The 27,029-nt window shown below is 40.1% G+C and overlaps 1 protein-coding gene across 1 annotated transcript in view; it reads left to right on the forward strand.

Moving 5' to 3' along the window:
* kctd3.L (potassium channel tetramerization domain containing 3 L homeolog) overlaps positions 1-27,029 on the forward strand; it is a 51,902-nt gene that overhangs the window by 14,255 nt on the left and 10,618 nt on the right. Inside the window, 9 exon segments of the mRNA NM_001093957.1 lie at positions 1,877-1,950; positions 4,397-4,455; positions 4,796-4,876; positions 7,886-8,020; positions 15,031-15,121; positions 16,954-17,144; positions 23,369-23,484; positions 25,207-25,294; positions 26,305-26,421. Coding sequence (NP_001087426.1) covers positions 1,877-1,950; positions 4,397-4,455; positions 4,796-4,876; positions 7,886-8,020; positions 15,031-15,121; positions 16,954-17,144; positions 23,369-23,484; positions 25,207-25,294; positions 26,305-26,421 — 952 coding nt within the window.

Here is a 27,029-nt window from a genome sequence, read left to right on the forward strand (position 1 = left end):
ACATTTTTCCAGTTTTCTTAGGTAAATTAGGTACCTCGGCTTATACACGGGTCGGCTTATACACGAGTATATACGGTATTTACAGGGAATTAAATGTTAATCTATTAGTTTCCTTTGCTTCACAAAAAAACTTCTCTCTCTCTCTGTTACTTTTACTGTTAAGTCATTGTTAAACCCACAAATGGCGCCGGGTAAGAGCATAAAATGTTAATGAGTATGTCAGATAAAGGCTAAGTGACCCTGCTTTTTCCCGTGAGGACAGAGGTTCTGATCCCGAGTTTACTTCTGCCATAAAGCAAGGCCCGACTTCTGTTCCTTTGCCAGAAAGGAAATGGAAGTCGTCACCCGAGTGCCTCTGCTGCAATAGCTTTAGTAAAGCAAAACACTTTTTCCAAGGTGACATTATTTTAGCTTTTAGAATCCACCTTGCTGACCCCAAAGCAAGGAAAGTTTGTTTCTGTGGTATTCAGTGTTTTTCATCTGCTTATGGTGATAACACCCATATAACTTAAAGGGGATCTAAACCCTCCCTAAAAATTAATTTGAAGAGTTTACATATTATTTTGGTTTTAAGAGGTTTCTGAGATACTTGCAGTTTTAGACTGCTAAAATGAGGCTGTCGGTGATGCTCCCTGACTCTTTCTATGCACTTCCTGGATTCAGTTAACCCTTGATGACTCTCAGTTGAGCCAAAAGACTGGTATTGGCAGTCTAAAAATGCAAATATCTCACATCCATCGAAAAAACTGAAAAAGGCTTTGTAGGGCATCTCATAATATTTAGAAAATATTACCCCATCTTAGGGGGTTATTTACTAAAATTCGAATTTATCTCCTATTTTTTTATTTAAAAAAAACGCCACCAAACTCCCATGCCCGATTTTAGCTTATTTATTAATTAATTAAAACTCGATTTAATCAGATCACGGGAAAACTTAATAAAATCAAGCGAAAACTGGGCTTTTTTCCCGAATTGCTTGAATTTTTGCCAAAAACCCTGAAAAAGTCGGATTTTTGGGTTTAACCCAATGCAGACCACGAAACTTCAAATTGAGATAGGTGCCTCTCCCATTGACTTATATAGGACCTCGACAGGTCTGAAATTTCGGATTCAGGCTTTTTGCAGCATCAGGATATAATAAATGTCAAGATTTTCGAATTTTCTTGTGAAAAAAAAATGTTTTTTTCGACATTTTAACATTCGGATTTTAATAAAGAACCCCCTTAATTTTAAGTGCATTTTTTTAACATTTATTATGAGCTATATTAACTAGGGATGCACCGTAGTGAAAGATTCGGCGAATACCGAATCGAATCCAAATTTGCATATGCAAATTACGGGTGGGAAGGGGAAAACATTTTTTAATTCCTTGTTTTGTGACAAAAAGTCACGCAATTTCCCTCCCCTTCCCTAATTTGCATATGCAAATTAGGATTTGGTTTGGCCGGGCAGAAGGATTCAGCCGATTCCGAATCCTGCTGAAAAAGAGCGAATCCCGAACCGAATCCTGGATTCGGTGCATCCCTACTATTAAAATTTATTAAGTAAACGCATAGTGAAACTCTTTGAGGAAATTTCACACGCAACAAATGGGGATGTTTCTTTTTCTCCATTATGGATGTTAATCAAAGGACAAGTCAAGTCAGATTCACTGAGTGGGGTGTCAGTCTGTTAGTGAATAGAATCAGTTGCCTATTTGCTGAAAAGTGCACCAGCTTTGAACCCTGTCCATCTCTTCCAATGTCCCAGGGATATTCTATGCTGCCCTGAGTGACGTGCGTATGCAGAGGAGTACAAGTATTAATTTTAAATTCATGCAAATTCGCTGTAACTTGTCCTTTAATTTTCCAGTAACGGGACATCTTTTATCTTGCAGATATTTATTGATAGGGACCCGACGGCTTTTGTACCAATTTTAAATTTTCTTCGTACAAAGGAACTTGATTTGAGGTATGTACATTTTATTTTATTGCACTTAAAGGGGAAGTAAAGTCTAACATAGAATAAGGCAAGAAATGCTGTATTTTGTAAACTAAACATAAACATGAATTTACTGGACCACAAGCCTAATCAAACAAATTATTTATGCTTTCACAGTTGGCCACAGGGGGGCTGTCATCTTGTAACTGTTAAACATCTTTGCAAGACCAAGACTGTGCACATGCTCAGTGTGGTCTGGGCTGCTGCTTAGGGATCATCCTAAATTATCAAAACAGCACAAGTCAAATAATAAGCCGATACAGCAAGACTGATTAATAATCAGAATATACAGACTGCACTGGGTCCTGTGTTGTCATGTAATCTAATGTGGATTTTATAGTTTTTGTATTGTTTAATACAAACTTTCTCCAACTCTGAAGAACCAGTGGCTGCAGCAAAATAATCCTCCAAATAGAATCCCAGTTTATCTGTTTAAATCTGGCTCCATGATCTTTGTCCCTGCAGCTGGAGAGGGTAAAGGGGATGTAAAGGCAAAAATAAAATCCAATACAAATCTCTACACAGTCCCCGACTGCTCTACAAGGAAACAAACAAAGCTGCTTGAGTTCTGCATGGCTGGGAAGTAAGGCGGGGGCTCCCCCTGCTGTTCATAAGTATGATTGTTTCCCTGCAGAGCAGTTAGGGACTGTCTGACAATTCCTATCCACAGCAGTAAATGAAGGGAGAATTTCACTGTATACAGTCAGGTTTCTTATAAAAACAGTACACATTTTTTAAATTAAAGTATATTACAGATAGGTTTCTTTTTCATTAAAGAAAGTAAAGATGGGATTTTATTTTTTTGCCTTTACATGCCCTTTAAACAGTTTATTCTCTGCCACTGTTAGAATGGCCTGTATATAGATATATAGATATATATATTCGACACAGCTTGCCTGGGTGCAGTCCATAAGCTTATTTACAAAAACAAACACCACCGTAGAAATCTTCACTCACGGGACTTATGAATCCAAAAGGTGATTTATCTGAGAACAAACCTAAGCCTAAAGGCTGAAGATCTAGTCGCAACGTTTGGTTTGTTCTCAGATAAATCACCTTTTGGATTCATAAGTCCCATGAGTGAAGATTTCTACGGTGGTGTTTTGTTTATTTTTTTTATAAACCAGTTCATTACCTGCCCGCACTCTTATACAGAAGTTTAAAAAAGATGGTGCAAGGTCAAAAGCAATGTATATCAAAAAATGATAGTGTGACCAGTACTCTCTATATATAATGGATGCACCGAATCCAGGATTCGGCCAGGATTTGGATTTTGCACCAAGATTCCTAATTAGCATATGCAAATTAGGGTCAGGGATGGAAACCATGTGACTTTTTGTCACTAAACAAGAAAGTAAAAAAATGGGTTTCCGTTTCCCACTCCTAATTTGCATAGGCAAATTAGGATACAGATTTGGATTCGGTATTCTAATCTTTTGCGAAGGATTCGGGGGTTCGTCCGAATTTGAGTATATGTGAGTATATGGGATTGGATTTCTTTAACCGGCACCCAGTGATTTGTGTGCACCAGCTTGGAATCGTTGTGTGTATATGTGTGTGTGTATATATATATATATATATATATATATATATATATATCTATCAATGTCACTAGGAATCTTTCCGTAATTTGGATTTCTATATCTTATCATCATATTCATTAAAACATTAAATAAACCCAATAGTTTAGTGCAGTCACAGACTGACAGAAAGTGAGCCTGACCAGCTTGTTAAAGGGGTTGTTCACCTTCCAAACACTTTTTCAGTTCAGTTGTTTTCAGATTGTTCACCAGAAATAACAATTTTTTTCAATTACTTTCCATCTTTTAATTTTTCCCGTTTTTTTTTCAAAATCAAATTTTAACATTAAATGTCCCTGTCTGTTTTTTTTCAGTCTAACAGCTCAGTAATTCAGGTGCAGATTCTAAACTGTTTGCAACATTTAGTTGATCCATTTCTCAGCAGCATCTCTGGAGTATCAGCAACTATTGTATCAATTCTAACAGCTGCCTGTAATGAAACTCAGAGAATCGATTCTGTTTAGCAGGGACAAAGATAAGAAATGTATCAACTAAATGTATCAATTTAGAACAGTTTACAGGGTCGGCGACCCCCCTCCCAGAGCTGCTTTAGAAGGTGAAAAATGACACTTTACACTTCGATATCAGAAAAACGGTCACACATAGAAAATAGAAAGTAATTGGAAATAGACTTTATTTCTGGTGATCTGTCTGAAAACAACTGAACTGAAAAAAGTTTTGAAAGGTGAACAACCCCTTTAAACGTCATGATACACTTTTAAAGAAAACATTGATTTAAAAATAAAGCACTTTTTTTATCCTGGGTAATTAAAGGACTGGGTTAAAAGTAAGGTATATTGTGGGTTTAAACATTCTTAACATGTTTTCTTTTTCAGGGGTGTAAGCCTGAATGTTCTCCGACACGAAGCAGAATTTTATGGAATTACTCCCTTAGGTAATTTACTAAAAAATCATTTTGCATGAAATAGAAATGGAATGTGTTTTATCAAACACAGTTGATATTCTTGTTTCCTTCTTCTGAGTGCCCCATTATTTCTGATCCTTGCATGGTACAAAGGGTCTATACTCGTGAGTACTGCTGCCGGTCCAACATGGGGCCAGGAGTCCAAACAAATGGCCAGGGATGTTGCATTATGGTGCAGTTTTAGACTGCGGCTGCATTAGCAGTTCTGTGATGTCCCTCCACGGTGCCGCCAACGGGATTAGAACGTGATCCTTGCAGCTGTGATTCTGTCAGCCATTGTTGCTTATTTTTGTTGTCATTTCGTTCCTAGTAAAGAGATTGCTGTTATGCGAGGAGCTGGAACGTTCTTCATGTGGAAGTGTCCTTTTTCATGGCTACTTACCTCCACCAGGTAACTATTCTCATCCAATATCAGTCACTGTCAAGGTAGGGGTGTATTCCTGTGTGATGGCCTGTTCTTTGCCTTAAAGGAGAATTCAACCCTTTGAAGGAAAAGTAACACATTTTTTTTCATTTTAAAGGGGACCCGTCAACCAAAAAAAATAATCAAAATCCTATTTTATCACATTAGTCGAGAAAATGTAACTTTAAAGGGATACTGTCATGGGAAAAAAATTTTTTTTCCAAAATGAATCAGTTAATAGTGCTGCTCCAGCAGAATTCTGCACTGAAATCCATTTGTCAAAAGAGCAAACAGATTTTTTTATATTCAATTTTGAATCTGACATGGGGCTAGACATATTGTCAATTTCCCAGCTGCCCCAAGTCATGTGACTTGTGCTCTGATAAATTTCAATCACACTTTACTGCTGTACTGCAAGTTGGAGTGATATCACCCCCCTCCCTTTCCCCCCCAGCAGCCAAACAAAAGAACAATGGGAAGGTAACCAGATAACAGCTCCCTAACACAAGATAACAGCTGCCTGGTAGATCTAAGAACAGCACTCAATAGTAAAAACCCATGTCTCACTGAGACACGTTCAGTTACATTGAGAAGGAAAAACAGCAGCCTGCCAGAAAGCATTTTGCTCCTAAAGTGCAGGTGGGAAATTGACAATATGTCTAGCCCCATGTCAGATTTCAAAATTGACTATAAAAAAATCTGTTTGCTCTTTTGAGAAATGGATTCCTGCTGGAGCAGCACTGTTAACTGATTCATTTTGAAATTTTTTTTTCCCATGACCGTATCCCTTTAATAACACTGTAAAAATTATTTAAATCTTGTTTTCTTCAGTCTGGGAATTCATAATTATAACAAGCAGACAGGAGCCATTTTGTGGACATTGTTATTAAGACAAGCCTTGTATCATCTCAGAATCTTGTTTGTGCACCAGAATGGGGGACCTGATGTCCATCCCCATGTACTGGCTACACAATTAAATAGTTAAGAGAACAGGAGAATGTGAGGAGAGCAGTGACATCTAGTAAGTGCTGAATGGAAAGTGAAAGTAGTTGTCTGCTCAAGGCATAGAGGAGGTGCAGGCAATATTTAATTGACAGCTGAAATTTTTAAATGAGCTTACAACAGCTAGGAACGCTTTAATATGCTGCATTCTTCAGCGTCTTCGGAGTAGTGCTTCTGTGTGATTTATGGACTTCAATAGTGAAGGGAGAGGGATGGGGGATGGAGTTTTTCTCCTTTCCAATGTCCCAAGTCTGCGTGCCTGTAGGAAGGAGAGATGTGTGCTCCAGCATAGGGAATATGGGGGAGCTAACCGGAAGAGTGCTGTGAGACTTGGGTGAGATCTGCATCCTGAGCTCGATAAATCATCAGTAAAGTTGAATTTCTTAAAAAATACTTACACTATTGAATTTTCTTTACAAAATGTTTTCTAATAAAAGTATTTAGAAGTGATATTTTGAATGTAAAACAATTGTGTTACAGTTCCTTTAAGAAAAAAAAACATACTCCCCACCCCACGTAGACCCCCCCTCCCTCCTCCCCCCCAGCCTAACTGCCCCTCGGGAAATGCCCCCTACTTTATACTTACCCCTCGACGCAGAATCTGGCATTGGAGTTCCACGCAGCCATCTTCCGCGTCTTCGGCAAGCTGAGTGGGAGATCGACATGTCGGCGCATGTGCAGTTGGAGCAATTTGCAAGTTGTCTGCAACAACTGCCGAAAATCGCTGAAGCGCAGGAACGAGACACAAAGGGTTGAATTCTCCTTTAAGGGTGTTGTTCACCTTTCAAACACTTATTCAGTTGAGTTGTTTTCAGATTGTTCTCCAGAAATAAATACCCTTTTCAACTGCTTTCCATTTTTTATTTTTTTACAGTTTTTTCCAAAATCTAAGTTTAAAGTCTCTGTGCCTGTTTCTGGAGTTTGAGTCTGGCAGCTCAGCAATGCAGGCACAGACTCTGAATGTTACAATTTTGCAACAATTCGTTTTTTACAATTTAGTTAAAATTTTGCAACATTTCTCAGCCACATCTCTGGAGTATCAGCAACTATTGTATCAATTCTAACAGCAGCCTTTATTGAACTCAAGGATTCTGCTCAGCAGGGACAAAGATAAGAAATGTATCAACTAAATGTATCAATTTAGAACAGTTTAGAGGGTCGGCGACCCCCTCCCAGAGCTGCTTTAGAAGGTGAAAAATGACACTTTACACTTCAATATTAGAAAAACGGTCATACATAGAAAATAGAAAGTAATTGGGAAAAGTTTTTATTTTTGGTGAACTGTCTGCAACCGACTGAAATGAAAAATGTATTGGAAAGTGAACAACCCCGTTATATGCTTTTCAATTGCAATATACATCTGTGTTTGACCTGAGCCGAAAAATGGTTTTGTATTGAAAATAGGGTTTGCCCTCTCTTTCATTAAAAGACAAAGTACTAACAAATTACTTTGTTTTGCCCGTAAAAATTTGAGTTTTCGAGATTATATTTGAGTCAAATGACGATTTTTTTTTTCTGGTTAGAAAAAAAAACATATTTTTCCAGTTTTCAAAATATTTAAAAAATTCAAATCTTTTGAAATTTATAAGACCCTGACCCTGGAAATAGCTTGAATCTGAAAAAATACACAATCTGAAACCTGTCAAGGTCATGTAGGAGTCATTGACAGAGGTCCCTTTAACCATTTGAAGATGTTAATAGCCTGTGTGATGTTTTTTTTTTTTTTTTTTAAGTGTATTCTTAAATTAGAAACCATTTGAGTTGTGAGTTCATTTGAGGTATAAAAAAGCTCACATAGCTCTAAAATTCGACTTTTGATATATAGACTTGCACGTCACCAGCACAGAAGTGCAGACCCTGCGGCAGCCGCTCAGTGTGTTTTCATCAAGAATGACCCTACCCTACAGGCAGCTCTGGCTAGATTATAATTTTGAGTTACACATGCCCTTTAAAATGGTTGCATGCTGTTTGTATAATCCACTCGTTCTATCGCAGCTATTCCTAGACGTAAGTTTACCTGTGAAGCATCACCCTCCCCTGATGGTATAACTGCGCCACGTCCCTGTGAAGGAGGGGCCCAAGCAAACGCTGCCCAACCAACAGCCGCTGCTGAAGGAATGGTTCGACTGGGTAAGAATGAGTTTTGTTTGTCAAGTGTGTACCCTAGTATTTGTGTAACATTTAGGTTTTATTTCCATCCCATAGATGAGAGTCAGAACACTCTGCAGAAGCCTCCTTGGTAGGGTCGGCTACACGTTTAACAACTGGGCTTAAACTTCTGGCTGCCACAGCCCAGCTCTTTCAGGTTTTGGGATTCATTACCAACTTCTAATATTCAAGCTAGTGATATCATATCTTTTAGGTGGTACAGGAATGGGATATGTTATCCAGAATGCTCGGAACCTGGGGTTTTCTGGGTAACGGATCTTTCCATATCTTGGATCTTCATACCTTAAGTCTACTAGAAAATCATGTAAACATTAAATAAACTCAAAAGGGCTGGTTTTGCTTCCAATAAAGATTAATTATATATAAGTTGTCATCAAGTACAAGCTACTGTTTTATTATTACACAGAAAAAGGAAATTATTTTTAAAATATTGGGATTATTTGGATAAAATGGAGTCTATGGGGCAGATTTACTAAAGAGTGAACACTGGCGACGATTCACCAGCATTATCGCTTTCAGGCACTTCTTCGATTTACTAACGGGCGCAGGCGTAACTTTGCTAGCGTAAGAGACAGACGCTAGCACTCATTTTACTCCGCAAATTCACTAAGATGCAGATTTTACTGAACGTTACCTCTTTCGCCAGACTTGCCTTCACCAGCTCAGACCAGGCTAAGTTCATTGGAGTGGATAGATCTTCCTCAGTTTTAGTGGAAACAGTTTCTAAGTCCCGAAAAATGCTGCCATCTTTTCCTTTTTTCAGAGTTATAGCCTGCAAAAGTGCTTTTTTTTCCGAGTAACAGGGTTCCCCCCTACATTCTCTAACATATGGAACATAAACTATACAGTGAGCTCATGTGTAGGGCATTATATTAACTCTAATGTCTTTATTAAGGTTCCCTGGGCTTGTGTAATGTAATGTATTTGCTGCAACATATACGTCCATTCAGCTTTATCATTTCCCTGTAACGAAGTTGCGCTAGGCATAATTGAACGCTAGCGCATCTTCGCTTTGATTGCTGAAGTAACGACGATATCAAAAATTTGTCAGCGCTCTGTGCCCTGCATGTAAATTTGCATTTTAGTAAATTAGCGTTGTCTGATAAATTTTCACCTGACGAAGTGTTGCGATGGCTACGAAGCCGTCGCTGGAGAATTTTCACCGCTTAGTAAATTTACCCATATGGGAGATGGCCTTTTGGGAATTCTGAGCTTTCTGGATAATGGATCCCATACCTGTAATTAAAATTGCCTGGAACGGAGATCTCCATCATAAATAGGGGATCCCAAAAGGTAATTTTGGAAATGGTTTTGGACAGATTAAAAGTGTCTGGGCATAAAAGCATAAATGTGTTGGATTATGGCCAAATATTGTTCTTTCACTTCTATATCTCTATATTTTTTATATGTGTATATGTAATGTATTATTGTAGAAGAGGCTACTAATTTAGGGTTTCACTGCCTTATTTATTTGATATAACTTATAAATAAATAATATATAAATAAATACATTATAATGTCCATACCTAGTACCTAGTCCAATAAGCACCCGGTGCTTATTGGGTTTGATTGTTTTGTCTTTTGTTACAGCTATTATTATGTCTTGCTCCCGAGCATCATTCCCAATCTGTGGTGTTGTTTTCTTTATTAACCTAAGGCTGTTGCTTTATTACAGATGTTTGGCTTAAAGTGTTTCATTTATGTCAAAAACTGGTGGATGTCTGATTTGGCATCTTTGACTTCAAGCCTTGTTTTGCTTGGGAATACTCACTTCCATGTTCCTTGGCTGCATGGTTCTGATCTATATGGCAGGGCCTTTTTATTGGGTCTCATTAGTTATAATGTTGAAAGTTGTGCTCACCGGAGCTGTGGAGTTTGAGTCGGAGTCGTGGTGTCTGAAGCAATTTTGGGTTTCTGGAGTCGGAGTGGCCAAAAATGTTCAGACTCCTAATAAATTTAAGTGTCAGGGCACACAGGCAGATTTGGGGAGAACAGGTTTTCCGTAACTCTGAGCTTTGGGGATAACAAGTTTCCAGATAATGTATTCTATACCTGTACAACCATTTGTAGCTACTTCTTTAGCTAGGCTTTAGTTCTCCTTTAAAAGTTCAATAAAACACATTGGTCATAGATTATACTGCCAGGTTATTGTACCTCCTACTCCTCTCTTTTTAATATACTAATGTAGTTTCCATGTTGATTGAAAAAAGTTGAGAACACAACATACAAGTTTTATCACTGACAAAGTTTTAAAATATAAAGCACATCCTTTGGTAATTCTAAACCAAAATCAAAGCTAAACTACATAAAGCAAAAGCAATTGGAAAACCTAAAACAATTTATATATTAGTTGAACCTTACATATAGCGGTATAATAATCGCTGTTAAATACATTCCAAAATTAACTAAAGTGTTGTTCTTACAAATAGAATTACTTCTGCCATATCCTCCTTCACAGAAGCTCTTAAATTTGGTTTGATTATTTTCAGTATTAAGGGTCAGGGCACATGCTCAGATTTGGGGAGATTAGTCGCCCAGCGACAAATCTCCTCTTCTTCGGGGCAACTAATCTCCCCGAACAGCCTCCCCGCTCGGCGAGATTCGTTTACTGAAGTTGCCTCACGAGTTGCCTCATTTTAGCCGGCGGGGAGGCAGTTCGGGGAGATTAGTCGCCCCGAAGAAGAGGAGATTTGTCGCCGGGCAACTAATCTCCGCAAATCTGAGCATGTGCCCTGACCCTTAATACTGGAAATAATCAAACCAAATTTAAGACCTTCTATGAAGGAGGATATGGCAGAAGTAATTCTATTTGTAAGAACAATACTTCAGTTAATTTCGGAATGTATTTAACAGCTATTATACCGCTATATGTAAGGTTCAACTAATCTATAAGTTGTTTTAGGTTTTCCAATTGTTTTTGCTTTATGTAGTTTAACTTTGATTTTGGTTTAGAATTACCAAAGGATGTGCTTTATATTTTAAAACTTTGGCAGTGATAAAACTTGTATGTTGTGTTCTCAACTTTTTTCAATCAACATGGAAACTACATTAGTATATTAAAAAGAGAGGAGTAGGAGGTACAATAACCTGGCAGTATAATCTATGACCAAAGTGTTTTATTGAACTTTTAAAGGAGAACTAAAGCCTAGCTAAAGAAGTAGCTACAAATGGTTGTACAGGTATAGAATACATTATCTGGAAACCTGTTATCCCCAAAGCTCAGAGTTATGGAAAACCCGTCTCCCATAGACTCCATTTTATCCAAATTTCTAAAAATGATTTCCTTTTTCTCTGTAATAATAAAACAGTAGCTTGTACTTGATCCCAAAACAATTCTATTGGGTTTATATACTGTTTGCAAGATTTTCCAGTAGACTTGAGGTATGGAGATGCAAATTAAAGAAAGGTCTGGAAAACCCCAGGTCCCTAGCATTCTGAATAACAGGTCCCATACCTGTACCACTTGCTATGACTGTAAGAAAACCCTGACTTTAAATTTACAAGATTCCAAATGCATCTTGGCAAATTTTCTTGGACATTTTCAATGTAAGACTTTTTTTTTTTTATATTGATATAATAATAAAACAGCAGCTTGTACTTGATCCCAACTAAGATATAATTAATTATTGGGTTTATTTAATGTTTACATGATTTTATTGCAGACTAAAGGCATGAAAATCCAAATTACAGAAAGATCTGTTATCTGGAAACTCCATGGTTTCGAGCATTCTGCATAACAGGTCCCATACATCTGCATAATGTTTTGGGCTCCTGTACCAGCCCAAGGCAACTACAGCCCTTTAGCAGTAAAGATCTGTGTTTCCAAAGATGCCCCAGTAGCTCCCCATCTTCTTTTCTGCTGATTCACTGCACATGCTCTGTGCTGCTCTCACTTACTGAGCTTAGGGGCACACTCACAATATACAGTAAAAATAGAATAGTAATGTCACAATATAAGGCTGATTAGTAATTAATACACATAATTACTACATGGCAGCACAGAAACCAGTGCAATTAGCATCAGAATTTAATAATCAGCAAACCTGTAGCATCATCTTATATTACAGGGGAAGCTCATTTTCTGCTGGATAATTAGTGACGAGCCCTAAGCTTAGCTTCTCAACAGCCAATCAGAGCCCACTGAGCATGTGAGTGTCACAGACACTTTCCAAGATGGTCACCCCATGTGACAAGTTTGAAGTCCTGGATCATTGCTGCTATTGACAAGCTGAAACTTTAGCCTCGTGCAATACGTTCACTATATAAAACATGACATTTTCAGCCACATTCATTTTTAGGGTTTACGTCTCCTTTAAGCCCAACCTATAAACAGTGCATCTGATAATGCCAGTGTCATGGAAAGATCTCGCCGTCCTGCTGGTTATTCATAATGGTCTGTAAGAGAACATATGCCCGCTATAACCCGAACCTCTGCCTAATCACTTGGTATCCATTTCATTTTGTTTCTAATCAAGTGTTCCCTTCCCACATATATCCGTGTTAACTCCATGCGGTTGCCTCTGATTACTCAGCGAGCCTTTAAGCTTACTCATTTCACTTAGTGCCTGCAATAATGACGGCATCTTCCATTCCTGCTCGATATGGGAAGCAATTGGCAGCCTAATGAAGGCGCGCTGAGCTGTTTTCTGAATGGGGCTTTTAACATTTTACTCACAGCCGTTTTGGGGAAAATCCAGCTGGAGACCGAATGAAGCAGTTGGACGAGGTTATAGAGAGAAATAAATGTTGGAGCAATGTTTGGGAAGAGCTGCTGTTCTGTAGATGTTGCTGCAAAGCTGTCGCTGTTAAATACGGCTGGCATTTTCTACTTAAAGGAGAATTCAACCCTAAACTTAAAAAAATCCTACCCTACATAGACCCCCTTCCCTCCTCCTACCCCAGACAAATGCCCCTAACGTTTTACTTACCCCTCGGTGCTGATTCAGGCATCGGAGTTCACGGACGCCATCTTCAGCCGCTTCGGTAGTCTCTGTAATGAGACCAGAGCTTCGGCAATTTTTGTGAGTTTCGGCGCATGCACAGTAGTCGCAAAAAAGAAAATTGCGCCAACATGCCATTCTCATCCCAAAGATTTCCAAAGAGAAGAAGATGGCGCCCATGAACTCCGATGCCTGAATCTGCACCAAGGGGTAAGTAAAACGTTAGGGGCATTTGCCCGGGGTAGGGTAGGGTTTTTTTTAAGTTTAGGGTTGAATTCTCGTTTAAGGAAACCTATAGCCCCAAAATAAATACTTAAGCAACAGAAAGTTTATATCAAATTAAGTGGCATATTATTGAATCTTATCAAACTGTAATATATATTTAAGTAAATATTGTCCTTTTACATCTCTTGCCTTGAGCCACCATTTTGTGATGGTCTGTGTGCTGCCTCAGAGATCACCTGACCAGAAATACTGCAGCTCTAACTGTAACAGGAAGAGATCACCTGACCAGAAATACTGCAGCTCTAACTGTAACAGGAAGAGATCACCTGACCAGAAATACTGCAGCTTCTGCAGAAATGCGGAAGCATAACACAGAACTCTGTCTGTTAATTGGCTCACGTGACCTAACATGTATGGTTTGTTTGTGTGCACTGTGAATCATATGATCCCAGGGGGCGGCCCTTATTTTTTAAAATGGCCATTTTCTATTTATGATTACCCAATGGCACATACTACTAGAAAAGTATATTATTATGAAAATGGTTTATTTACATGAAGCAGAGTTTTACATATGAGATGTTTTATGCACATTGTTCGCGGGGTATAGTTTTCCTTTAAGAGAGTTATGATTTAGTGGACGTGTCACTTTCAGTAACCGGAATCCGCCGGAGGACGGTCTCATGAGTTCATGTTTGAGAAACATTGATGGATCAGTGATGGTGATGCAATTATGGGACTTGCCGGCAGCATCGCTGACCTGTAGATAAATGGAAGGCCTCGCTAACATTCGCTTTTCTACATCAAGGTTGCTGTAATTCCACAGCGCAGTCAATCCGCAGGCCTATTCAGGAATCCAATTTCCTTTCTATCAGGGGCATTCAAAATGGCAACATCACCAACAAGCCATACGTTTGCTTAATGCCAGGGCGATGTAAAACGGAGGCTCGGGAATGTACCGCATGATGAAGGTGCTGCAGACAATATCATTTGACTGTTTGGGAAAGTACACCGTCATAATCATTCGTCTTAAAGGACCAGTAACATAAAATAAATTTGTTTCTTTGTAATGAAAAAAAACCCACCAAGACAGTTTTAAATTTTAAATTGCAAAGCTTTTATTAAGAAATTACTCTGCATGCGCTCCTCTTCAGAAACAGCAACAGGAGGACCATCCATTGTGTGGAGCTCGATTTCTCCTCCCTGGCTGTCTCCTATAGAACCGATGTGTATAAGAAACAGATCCGCACACACGCTGATTAATGCAGTCGGGGAATATCCCCTTTTATTCAGCCACCAAACATCAACGTTTCGAGGGGGAACACCCACCCTTCATCAGGAAGGGTGGGTGTTCCCCCCCGAAAACGTTGATGTTTGGTGGCTGAATAAAAGGGGATATTCCCCGACTGCATTAATCAGTGTGTGGGCGGATCCGTTTCTTATACACATCGGTTGCTAAGGGACCCGGCCGGATCAACGGAAGGAACACACCACCAATTGCAGGATTGGTGAACTACAGGTGTGCGGTAGGAGAATTACATTGTATCTCCTATAGAAGGCAGGGAGGAGAAATCGAGCGCCGCACAACAGATAGTCGCCCTGTCGCCGTTTCTGAGGAGGAACGTATGTAGAGAATCGGTAAGTAATTTATTAATAAAAGCTTTGCCATTTAAAAGTTAAAAATGTCTTGGTGGGTTTTTTTTTCGTTACAAAGAAACAAATTTTTTTTACATTTTTTTATGCTATTTGTCTTTTATGGGTTCTTGTAGGAATAATGTCCCCCCGTCGCCGTGTGTTTGTATTTCGTAGGGTTCCCAGTGGATCCCAGGAAGGTGTTAATCGTTGCAGGCCATCACAACTGGATTGTCACCGCATTCGCTCATTTTGTGGTTTGCTACAGGTATGAATTATTCATGTTTCCTTTTGTCCGTCTGTCCTTTGGCCTCTAATTGCCTTCCCAGGAATCCCTTCTCTCTTCTTACACTGTAGGATTAAGTTACCAGGTGAAACCATCTTTCTGTGACTTTGAAAGCCAAGTAGGCACAACATGATCTTGAGTTTTTCTGTATATCCACAAACAAACTACGGTGCATATCTGTACTTCCAGATCTCTGCCATCAACGTTAACGCGTGTTATGTGTATCAGTTATGGATTTAAAGGAGAAGGAAAGCTACTGAGTCATTTTATTGCCAATGGATTAGCTGCAATAGCTGCTATATTTATTCTGTAGAATGTTTTACCATACCTGAGTAAAAAGATCTAGAAGCTCTCTCTTTGTTTAGGATAGCAGCTGCCATATTAGCTTGGTGTGACATCACTTAGTGCCTAAGTCTCTTCCTGCTCACTCATAGCTCTGGGCTCAGATTACAGCAGGGAGGGGGAGAGGAACAAACTGAGCATGCTCAAGCCCTAGCCCTGGAGGTTTAAGCTAAACATGAAGTCTGATACAGAAGCCCATGAGTACACAATAGAAGAAAAGAAATGCAGTGTTTCTTTTGGCAGAGGACTCGGAGCAGCATTACTTTGAGGATTTACTAGTCTATTTAGGTGGAACTTTCTGATAAGGATTACTTAGTTTTAAACTTTCCTTCTCCTTTAAAGAAGGAAAGTCATTTTCCACTCGGGGGTGCCTAACATTTTGACATGAGCTCATTAATTTGCAACACTAGATATATTTTAAGTCGGTATCTGAATCCCTTTGTGTCGTGGTGAGAAACTTCTGAGAGTTGGGGGGCACCTCTTGAAGCATATCTGAGGGGAGTTTAATGTAAGATGGCCACCCTTTCTAGTAGGGATGCACCAATTCCACTATTTTAATATTTGTCCGAATCCCTGAATCCTTCGTGGCCAAATACCAAACCAAATCCAGACCCTAATTTGCATGTGTAGCCAAACCCTGAACCGAATCCTGGATTAGTTCGTCCCTACTTTCTACTGAGACTAATCCAGAACCAAAAACGTTGCCAACATTGAGACGATGGTGCAATTTCACTGTTGAATTTGTTATTTTACATGGGAAATTCTTTTTCATAAAAAAAAGTTTTTTTTATAATGGGCGTTTACTTACCCTTTGGTATCTATGGATTTCACAGGCTCCTTTTTGCCTCTTCACACAATGCATTTTGCCTCAGTCACATTATTAGAGCATTGGGGCAGTAACCGCTATTCATAAATGACCCCTGCCATATTTTGAGGGTTTTTTCCCCTTTAAGTTAATGAGGTTGTTCACCTTTAACTTAATTTTTAGTATGATGAAAAGATTGATATTCTGAGACAATTTGCAGTTGGCCTTTTTTTTTTTTTTATTTAAAATTTTGAATTATTTAGCTCTTTGTTCATCTATTCTTCAGTTTGGAATTCCAGCTTTCTGGTTGCTAGGGTACAAATTACCCTAGCAATTAGGAAGTGGTCGAAATGCTAGACTGCAACATAAATAGGAGAGAATCTAAATAAAAAATTGAGCAACAGTTCATGGGCTACCAGGGTTAGTGCCCCCCATCTAAAGGCTGGAAAAAAGTCAGAAGAAGAAGTAGTCAAATAATTCAAAAACGATAGAATATTAAAAAAAATGTCCAATTAAAAAGTTGATAAGAACTGGCCATTCAATAACTTGCTTAAAATTAACTTAAAGGAGAACCACCCCTTTAAAATTCAGCTGTACGGGAGTTATTCCCAAATATGCAGAATATTTCAAAAGACCAAGCTCAAAGCTCGGACTGTTGTCTTTATAGGATTAAAGAATCATCGGGCTGGCAGCAAGTGTTTTCCAGTCCGTTTCTGGACTGGACTATTGAGCGTGTCGCACTTAATGCCAAAGTCGTTGGAGGCCCTCACGGGGATAAAGACAAAATGGTGGCTGTTGCGTCAGAAAGCAGCATCATATTGTGGAGCATACAGGATGGAAGCAGTGGAAACGAAATAGGTAGGAATTCTACTAATGGTTTGGTATTTAGTTAGAAGCTTAACTGTTCATTGTGGTCCCATAGACTGAATATAATAAGGTTTAGCCTGAAATACACATTGTGAAATAATGATTCCTAGTTGCCCTGTACAGAAACCAGATAGTTGCTATCCTTATTTGGGGGCCTATCCCTCTTTTTAAAGAGAACTAAAGCCTAACTAAAGAAGTAGCTAGAAGTGTTGTACATGATGTTTTGTGCTTCTGAACCAGCTCAAGGCAACCAAATCCCTTTAGCAGTAAAGATCTGTGTCTCCAAAGATGCCCCAGTAGCTCCCCATCTTCTTTTCTGCTGATTCACTGCACATGCTCTGTGCTGCTGTCACTTACTGAGCTTAGGGACCCACTCACAATATACAGTACACATAGAATAGAAATGTCACAATATAAGGCTGATTAGTAATTAATACACATAATTACTACATGGCAGCACAGAAACCAGTGCAATTAGCATCAGAATTGAATAATCAGCAAACCTGTAGCATCAGCTTATATTACAGCCAGGGAAGCTCATTTTCTGCTGGATAATTAGTGACGAGCCCTAAGCTTAGCTTCTCAACAGCCAATCAGAGCCCACTGAGCATGTGAGTGGCACAGACACTTTCCAAGATGGTGACCCCCTGTGACAAGTTTGAAGTCCTGGATCATTGCTGCTATTGACAAGCTCAAACTTTAGCCTTGTGCAATAAGTTCAGTATATAAAATTCATTCATTGTAGGGTTTATTTCTCCTTAAAGTGTAGACTTGTGTGTTCTGATTTTCTAAATGTTTCAGTGTACGATATACCTTCCAAAAAGAACATACGAAATCCAAAATGTTTGCTTGTCTTCAAAAACAGTTAAGCATCCTTCAAGCATGTGTGTGCCACTCTCCAGGCAAAGGTCTTCAAAGCATATGTTTAACACCATATTCGTTTATGGGAGAGGCTGCAATGGTTATGGCTTTGTGAATATGGTTGACTCATGACCCCTTTAACCTATGGATGAAGTCATTGGGCTGTGACCCAGTCCTCAAGCCAATAACCAGTGGATTGGCACAGTTTGGTGCTTTGTGTTTGACCATACTGACTAGTGATGTGCGGGCCGGTCCGATACATGAGGGACCCGCGAGTAGGGTGGGTTCGGGCCGACCTCGCACTCTTCCTCGAGGGTGCCCAACTTCCGGGTTCGTTTTTTATAGACGTTGCGCCTGCTCACCCCGCCCCTTTTGTGATGTCCTCGACAGAGCAGGTCGATAAAAGCAACCCAGAAGTCTGATGCAGGTGGGCGCGGGTTAGGGTCAGATCCAACATGTATGGTTAGCTTTAGTAGCTCCAGTTCTTTTCTCAACACAGCATTGACAAGTTTGATTGTGATAACTGGGCCTAGTGATTGTCAGACCTGCCAACAGACACGTTTAAGTGAATGAGAACAATCGACACTGTCTCTGCTTCCTGGACAAAAACAATCTGTTCCTGTAACATCACATCAGAATTGATTTCCCAAACTGAACAACCAGGCTAACCAATGAGAAGCGAGTATTGGATCATCAGTTGACAAGGAAACCAAAGTCATTCTCTTAGGGCGGGGTCACATATGTTGAGCGTAAATATGCCAATGAAATGACACCTGTGTTCGTTTCATTATATCATTCAATATTCGTCTTTCAGCCTGTAGTTTTCTTTTCCCAACATGCATTTCTGTTTTTCTCATTCTCCACAATGCCACTTGGAAAAATTTTAGTAAACTTTTGTGAAAAAAGCCAAGCAGAAAAGCAATTTATGTTCAAAATGTAGCCAGACAGATCGCCAATATGCAACATAATTACGTCACCAGCATACAACACTGCAAATATGTATATGCAAAATCCATCTCTCGAGAGTTTGGCCGCCATGTTGAAAATGCACTGCGTATTTCAGCGAGGTGTATTTCCAAACCTGCCAATCCCATAGAGTTTAATAATAAGGTGTTTCCTTTGCTTATTGGCATTTCTGCTGAAAAACGTAAATACTGACGTTGCATGGCGGATGTTTGCTCACAAGCGCCCCATGGGAATTGATGAAGTGCGTTTTCCATTATTTTCAACAGGGCTTCATTCTGTGTGTATTTACGCTCAGCTGCACGTTTTTAAAAATGCCACGTAAAAACGCCATGTGAGTCCCTGCCTCAGGATGGGCGCACTTGGGCCAAGAAGGAGTACAATATTCCACTGACAGTGTGTCCTGGACCAAGTGGTGGGTTATCCATTTTCCATGCTTTTGAAACTCACCACTTGGTCCCTGAAGAACTGTCGGTGGAATAGTCTACTCCATCTTGGCCCATGTGTGGCCATCCTAAGAGAATGACTTTGGATGATAATAAGAATGGGAGAATTACCTATACAACACAACAACAACAAAAACCTCTCATAATTCTTATATTTTTTGTTATTTTTGAGACTCGAGGAAAGGCAAAAAGCTGTTTTTACGTACAACAAGGAATAGCAGCCCCTCGTCTGTGGGCACCAGGATGAGAAGCAAGAAAATTGCTCAAATTATTAGTTTCCATCCAATAACGAAGTGTTCCTTTACTTCCCTTTGAGCTGCAATGGACAATTTCACACGGAGATCACTCCAACAGGCGTCCTATGTTCAAACCCTGCAAAAGAAATGATCTGTTGTTGGAAACGCAGCGCCATCGAAAGCGAATTACAGAGGCTGGCATCTGCGTGATAGAGTTCTCCCTCAGGTTGCTCTGCCTTCAATATTACTTACAGGAGACACCGCGAGCAGATTGCTGCTATAAGCAGTATTTTACGGTTCGGGCCCCTTAAGACGGAAACATGTCATTACTCATAGCATCTCCTTCTCTGCGGAGAACAGGCGAGATTGTTGAGCCTAAGCAAGAGCGACACTTTAAATTCCTTCAGACCTTTCAAGCTGTCTGCCTTGATTTCCCACAACCGCGTCGTTCTCTGGAGTAATCACTTTTACATGTTTCCCTGTTTTTATTATTGTCTGTCTCATGTTCTGCAATGTATCAAAGCAGCAGCAACGGAAAAAAATGGAAATCGAAAGAACTGACTGTACGAGGCTTTGTACCAAGGAATCTATCTTGGATAATATTGAGTTCATGTTTTGAAACCATTTGCCTGCACCCCCTTAAGTTTAAGCGCTATGGAACATGCCACAATGTAATAACCATGGAACCTGAGGTCACCTTGCAGGGGCAATCATCCAAAACTGCACCCCGTGCACCATAGCCATAAAGGGACACTATATTAACCAATAAACAGCACCTGATTGTTTTGACTGCAACAATGGTGCTCCCATTCTTATTTTAAATGGTGGTGTAACATATGTTGTCCCAAAACCCACAACAAATCCCAAGGTCCCAGTCTCAATTCTGCCTTTAACAACTGCCTTTTACTTTGGGAGGAGCCCTCCCCTACTCAGATATCGCCAGGTCTTAAAGTGAGAGGACCAAGGGAGGGGAGTTCTGGGCAGACATGGGAACAGTAACCTATACAGAAAGAACGAGGAACAGGGAGCGTAGTCGAATGTCAGGCCAACCGGGCAGTGCAGTACAGAATTGGGAACCAGGAGAGTATTCCGGACATTAGAGTCCTGCGTAGAACCAATTTCTAAGACCTGGACCCAACACGAACCGCAACCCGCATATTTATCCACTTTGATCAGCTACCCGACCAGGACCCACAACTGCCTGGTCCACAACCCACCGACTACCATCAAACAGGAAGTGATGTTGCTGCAAACCGGAAGTGACATCATCAAAAGTGCCGGATAGCCGAGAGGGACAGAAGCGTGCTGCTGTGAGAGAGAGCTGCAGCAAGAAGAGACCCGCAGACCCGTGACCCCGTAGGCCCGCATCTATACCCACACCTGAAAAGCCTACCCTCGTTCTGCAGGGTACCCGATTTTTTTTACGTGTAACCCGAGGGTACCCGACCCACTGCAGGACTCTATCAGACACAGGCCAGGGTCAAACCAAACAATAACACTGTACAAAGTCAGGATCTGAGAGAATGGTCAGGAACAGACAAAGGTCGGTACAGGCAGCAAACAAGCAGTAGTCAGGAACAGGCAGGGTCAAAACACAATAATCAGCCTTGAATCACACCCGGGAACTATCAGGAAATAAACCTACGTTGAGCAATGAGTAATTGGCTGCGACCCCTTTAAATAACTGAATTTCACGTGAAGGTCCCTGCAGGGAGGGCGAAGGGAGTCCCCACCTCCCCACTAGACTACCAGGTATTCTCACAGGTGGTACAGGTATGGGATCCGTTATCTGGAAACCCATTACGTAGAAAGTTCCGAATTAAGGAAAGGACTTCTCCCATAGACTCCATTATAATAAAATAATTAAGTTTTTTAAAAATGATTTCCTTTTTGTTTGTAATAATAAAACAGTATCTTGTACTTGATCCAACTAAGATTTAATGAATCCTTATTGGAAGCAAAACCAGCCTATTGGGATAATTTAATGTTTACATGATTTTCTAGTAGACTTAAGGTATGAAGATCCAAACTATAGAAAGATCCATTATCCGGAAAACCCCAGGGCCCAAGCCTTCTGGATAACAGGTCCCATACCTGTACTTGGATCAATGGTGCAAACATTCTACCCAGTTTGGCCACCGGAGGGCACTGGTTCTTTAGTTGCATATTCTGTTGCCTCATCTGAGCAACAATAAGTGTGCCCACTAAAATTTACTGGGATATAAAATATGCATATAAATAATGCTCGCTGTGTGGAATATCCAATGGCAATATGCTAAATATAGCCAATACAGAGTATGGGAGCTGTTATCCAGAATGCTCGGGACCTGGGGTGTTCCGGATAATGGATCTTTCTGAAATTTGGATCTTCATACCTTAAGTCTACTACAAAATCACATAAACATTAAATAACCCTACTAGTCTGATTTTGCTTCCAGTAAGGATTAATTATATCTGAAGATGGCCATACACGGGCTGATAAAAGCTGCCGACAAACCGAGTCGGCAACTTATTGACCCATGTGTGAGGCCCTTACGACGGTCTTCCCCGATCGATATCTGGCAGAAAGTCGGGCAAATGTTGATCGGACAGGACTAAAAATCCCGTCGGATTGCGGCTGCATCTGTTTGTTGATGCGGTCTTGCCATCCGACCGCCCATTTACCCTTCGTTATGATCGGATCGTTGGGCCCACGATCAGATCAGTCCGATATTGCCCATCACATATCGGAGAGAGAGATTGCTCGTTTGGAGACATAGCCAAACGAGTGGCTCTCTCAGTGTATGGCCACCTTACGTTGGGATCAAGTACAAACTACTGTTTTATTATTACAGAGAAAAAGGAAATCATTTTTAAAACTTCATTAAAATGGAGCCTATGGGAGATGGACTTTCTGTAATTCTGAGCTTTTTTGGATAACGGGTTTCCGGATAATGGATTTCATGCCTGTAATAGGAGATATATAAAGAGCTTTATTTAAAAATATATAGGGGTGTTTATATGAGGGTACTGGCACTAAGGTGGGCTTTTGGCATCAAAATTCTCCTTATTCTCTTGAATGGGAGTCACCTGACCAGTATGATACATTATTTCTCAGACACTCACCTGCTGGCTGAGCTGGGATCAGGTGGGCCCCAAAATGCTGGAAATCTACCAGTGCCCTCATGGTAAAGGCACCCAAGTGGAGCACACAACACTCCCAATCACCCCAGGGCAGGCAATTATGACTCAAAAATAGTAATGGGAGAACTTCTCCAGTTTCACTTAGATGAAAAATTTGTGAATTTCCAGCGAAATTCTCAAAGCGGCGGAAAATTCACAAAAATTTACGCCAGCGTTAAAGTCAATGGGCATCCTGATAGTGTTGACGTTTTGACGTGAGCGTCTTTTTCGAAGAGTGTCCAAAATTTTTTTACTGGAGTTTCGAAAATGTATTAGACGGTGGCGAAATGCGGAAATTCACCGCAAATTCGCGCCTGTTGAATTTATTCGCCCATCAAAAAACAATGGTTGCACCTGGTGCTTCCAGTTTAAGCGAATTGGATGATTTAGAATTTTCCTCCCCGAAATGCCACGCAGATCCCCTCAAAAATAAGAAAAAGAGAGTTCAAGCAAGTGCAATCGCCAGGATCAGAATGTGTTTGCTTTATGCCATCTCATTCATAAATAACGTTATGCTCATTAGTAATAACTATATTTCTGTTTAAAGGCGTGTTCAGTCTCGGGGTGCCAGTGGATGCCCTCTTCTTTATTGGAAACCAGTTGGTGGCTACCAGCCATACAGGCAAAGTTGGCATATGGAATGCTGTGACTCAGCACTGGCAAGTAAGTTTCTAAACAACATGATTATTATGTCTACGGTTATAGGCACTGGTCACCTTTAAATAGGGATGCACCAAATCCACTATTTTGGATTTGGTGCATCCACTATTTCGCGACAGATTAGGCCGAATACTAAATCCGAATCCTAATATGCAGATGCAAATTAGGGGTGGGAAGGGGAAAAAAATGTACTTCCTTGTTTTGTGTAAAAAAAAAAAAGTCGTGCAATTTCCATCCTTGCCCACAGTTTGCATATGTAAATTAGATTCGACCTGGGCAGAAGGATTCAGCCAAATCCTGCTGAAAAAGGCAGAATCCTGGCCGAAACCCGAACCGAATCCTGAATTTGGTGCATTTCTACCTTTAAATTAACATTTAGTATGATGTAGAGAGTGATATTCTGCGATGATTTGCATTTGGCTTTCATTTTTTTATTAGGGATGCACCAAATCCAGGATTTGGTTCGGGATTCGAGCAAGATTCTACTTTTTTCAGCAGGATCCTTCTGCCTGGCCGAACAGAATCCAAGTCCTAATTTGCATATGCATATGCAAATTAGGGACGGGGAGGGAAATAGTGTGACTTTTTCTCACAAAACAAGGAAGTAAAAAATTTTTTCCCCTTCCCACCCCTAATTTGCATATGCAAATTAGGATCCGGTCTGGTATTCGGGTGAATCTTTCGCAAAGAATTCGGGGGTTCAGCCGAATACAAAATCCCTATTTTTTATTATTTGTGGCTTTTGAGCATCTCTCTCTAGTTTGCTATTTCAGCAATATGGTTGCTAGGGTCCAAATTACCCTAGCAACCATAAATAGATTTGAACAAGAGACTGAAATATGAACAGGAGAGGCCTGAATAGAAAGATGAGGAATAAAAAGTAGCAACAACACTGAGGCACATTTATAAATGGTCGCATTTTGAATTCATGTCAGTTTTTAAACACTGAGAAATTGGACCAATCGAAATTTATTGATAAAATCACATTTTTTAAACTCGGATGAATTGACCCGAAAACTCGAATCGTATTCGATATGAGGTTTTTTTTTTATATCCAAAAAAAACTTGAATGTCAGGAATGCTACAAGCAACCCCCAATTGATCCCTGGACATCTCCCATTGACTTAAACAGAAATTCGGCAGGTTTTAGGTGGCAAATAGTCAAACTGGAGTATGATAAATCTTTGAAAATCAAATTCACATTCTTCAAAAAACTCAAATCAAATTTGAATAACAATCGACTTTCGAAAATTCGATCCTTGATAAATCTGCCCTTAATGTGTAGCCTTAAAGAGCATTTGTTTTTTTAGATGGAGTCAGAAGAAGGAGGCAAATAATTAAGAAACTATAAAAACAAATAATGAAGACCAACTGAAAATTTCCTTAACCTCATTTTCTGCTGGATAATTAGTGACGAGCCCTAAGCTTAGCTTCTCAACAGCCAATCAGAGCCCACTGAGCATGTGAGTGTCACAGACACTTTCCAAGATGGTGACCCCCTGTGACAAGTTTGAAGTCCTGGATCATTGCTGCTATTGACAAGCTGAAACTTTAGCCTCGTGCAATAAGTTCACTATATAAAATATGCCATTAATAGCCACATTCATTTTCAGGGTTTAGTTCTCGTTTAAGCAGAATAAAAAATACTTATGAATGGAATGATAAGCAAAGCAACATATAAATGCAGTTCATCACCAACATTTTTAACTTTCCGAATCTCTTTAGGTTCAGGACGTTGTCCCTATTACAAGCTACGACACGGCCGGATCATTTCTTCTCTTGGGATGCAACAATGGATCCATTTATTATATAGGTCAGCAGCATTGAACTTTAAACACGTACAGTTAGTAAAAGCAATTTCAATTTTTTATACCATTACTTTTATGTTCCCTTTATGTAAATAGAGAGCTTAATATTTATTTTCCTGATTTAATGCCTTATACATTTCTTACAGGCTCAGGTTGTAGGTATAACCTCATGTATGGAGCCATCTCTCTGGCCACATCGTCCATTATAGCCCCTAAATTTGCTTATAGTCTGTACAGAGAGATCCCATAAAACTATGGCAGCATAGGTATTCCCCTGTACTAAGCACAATTCAGCAGGAACAGTCCCCTAAATTTACTCATAGTCTGTACAGAGAGATACCATGAAACTATAGCAGCATAGGTATTCCCTTGTACTAAGCACAATCCAGCAGGAACAGTCCCCTAAGTTTGCTCATAGTCTGTACAGAGAGAGATAACATAAAACTATGGCAACATAGGTATTCCCCTGTACTAAGCACAATCCAGCAGGAACAGCCCCCTAAGTTTGCTTATAGCCTGTACAGAGAGATCCCATAAAACTATAGCAGCAAAGGTATTCCCCTGTACTAAGCACAATCCAGAAGGAACAGCCCCCTAAGTTTGCTCACAGTCTGTACAGAGAGATCCTATAAAACTATGGCAGCATAGGTATTCCCCTGTACTAAGCACAATCCAGCAGGAACAGCCCCCTAAGTTTGCTCACAGTCTGTACAGAGAGATCCTATAAAACTATGGCAGCATAGGTATTCCCCTGTACTAAGCACAATCCAGCAGGAACAGTCCCCTAAGTTTGCTCACAGTCTGTACAGAGAGATCCTATAAAACTATGGCAGCATAGGTATTCCCCTGTACTAAGCACAATTCAGCAGGAACAGCCTCTAAGTTTTCTCATAGCCTGTACAAAGATATAACATAAAACTATGGAAGCATAGGTATTCCACTTGTACAATTCAGCAGAAATATTGTAATTTATAAAACACCTCCAGTTTCAAAAGTTCTCAATTTTGTTACACAGATATGCAGAAATTTCCGTTGCGCATGAAAGACAATGACCTTTTGGTGACTGAACTGTACCACGATCCGTCTAATGATGCCATCACTGCCTTGAGCGTCTATCTAACTCCTAAAACAAGTGAGTGGCTGCTCATGACTCTGGTCTCATACAAAGCTGGCTGGTAGAGCTGAACAAAAAGCTTATAAACAGAGATTACGTTTATATCACAGTGCTGCGTAATATAGGAATCCTCTTGGCATTTGATGTGGGAATTAAATCAGGTGGCAGAAATAGTGCAGGCATGGGATCCATTATCTGGAAACCCGTAATCCAGAAAGGTTGGTCATCACCTATAGACTCAAAGCAGTGCAGGACCTCGCACACCCTGTAGAACGACCAAGACGCCTGGTGCACAAGGGTAGAGGCTCGGCCACCTCACGACAGGGTACAACTCAACAAAATCCGATGGTACACAGGACTAAAGGAATTCTTCCAAATTTTATTTCAAAGCAGAATGCAAATGCAACGTTTCGGGGAATAAAACCCCCTTTGTCAAGCAATAAAATAGTGGCTGGGCCTTTCTACAGGCCCAGCCACTATTAGTGCAACTGTTCAGTAACTATTCAGCTTCACTCAGTCTTTAGGTGGTTTTTTTTTCCTAGTTTCTCCAAAAGCACAAGCTCATCCCTCACTTCCTCAACAGAGAGTTGATTCACGGCTCCTCCCCTTTTCCACAGGTGATGATT

The sequence above is a fragment of the Xenopus laevis genome, chromosome 5L (assembly GCF_017654675.1).
Source record: "Xenopus laevis strain J_2021 chromosome 5L, Xenopus_laevis_v10.1, whole genome shotgun sequence".
Classification (NCBI taxonomy): Eukaryota; Metazoa; Chordata; class Amphibia; order Anura; family Pipidae; genus Xenopus; species Xenopus laevis.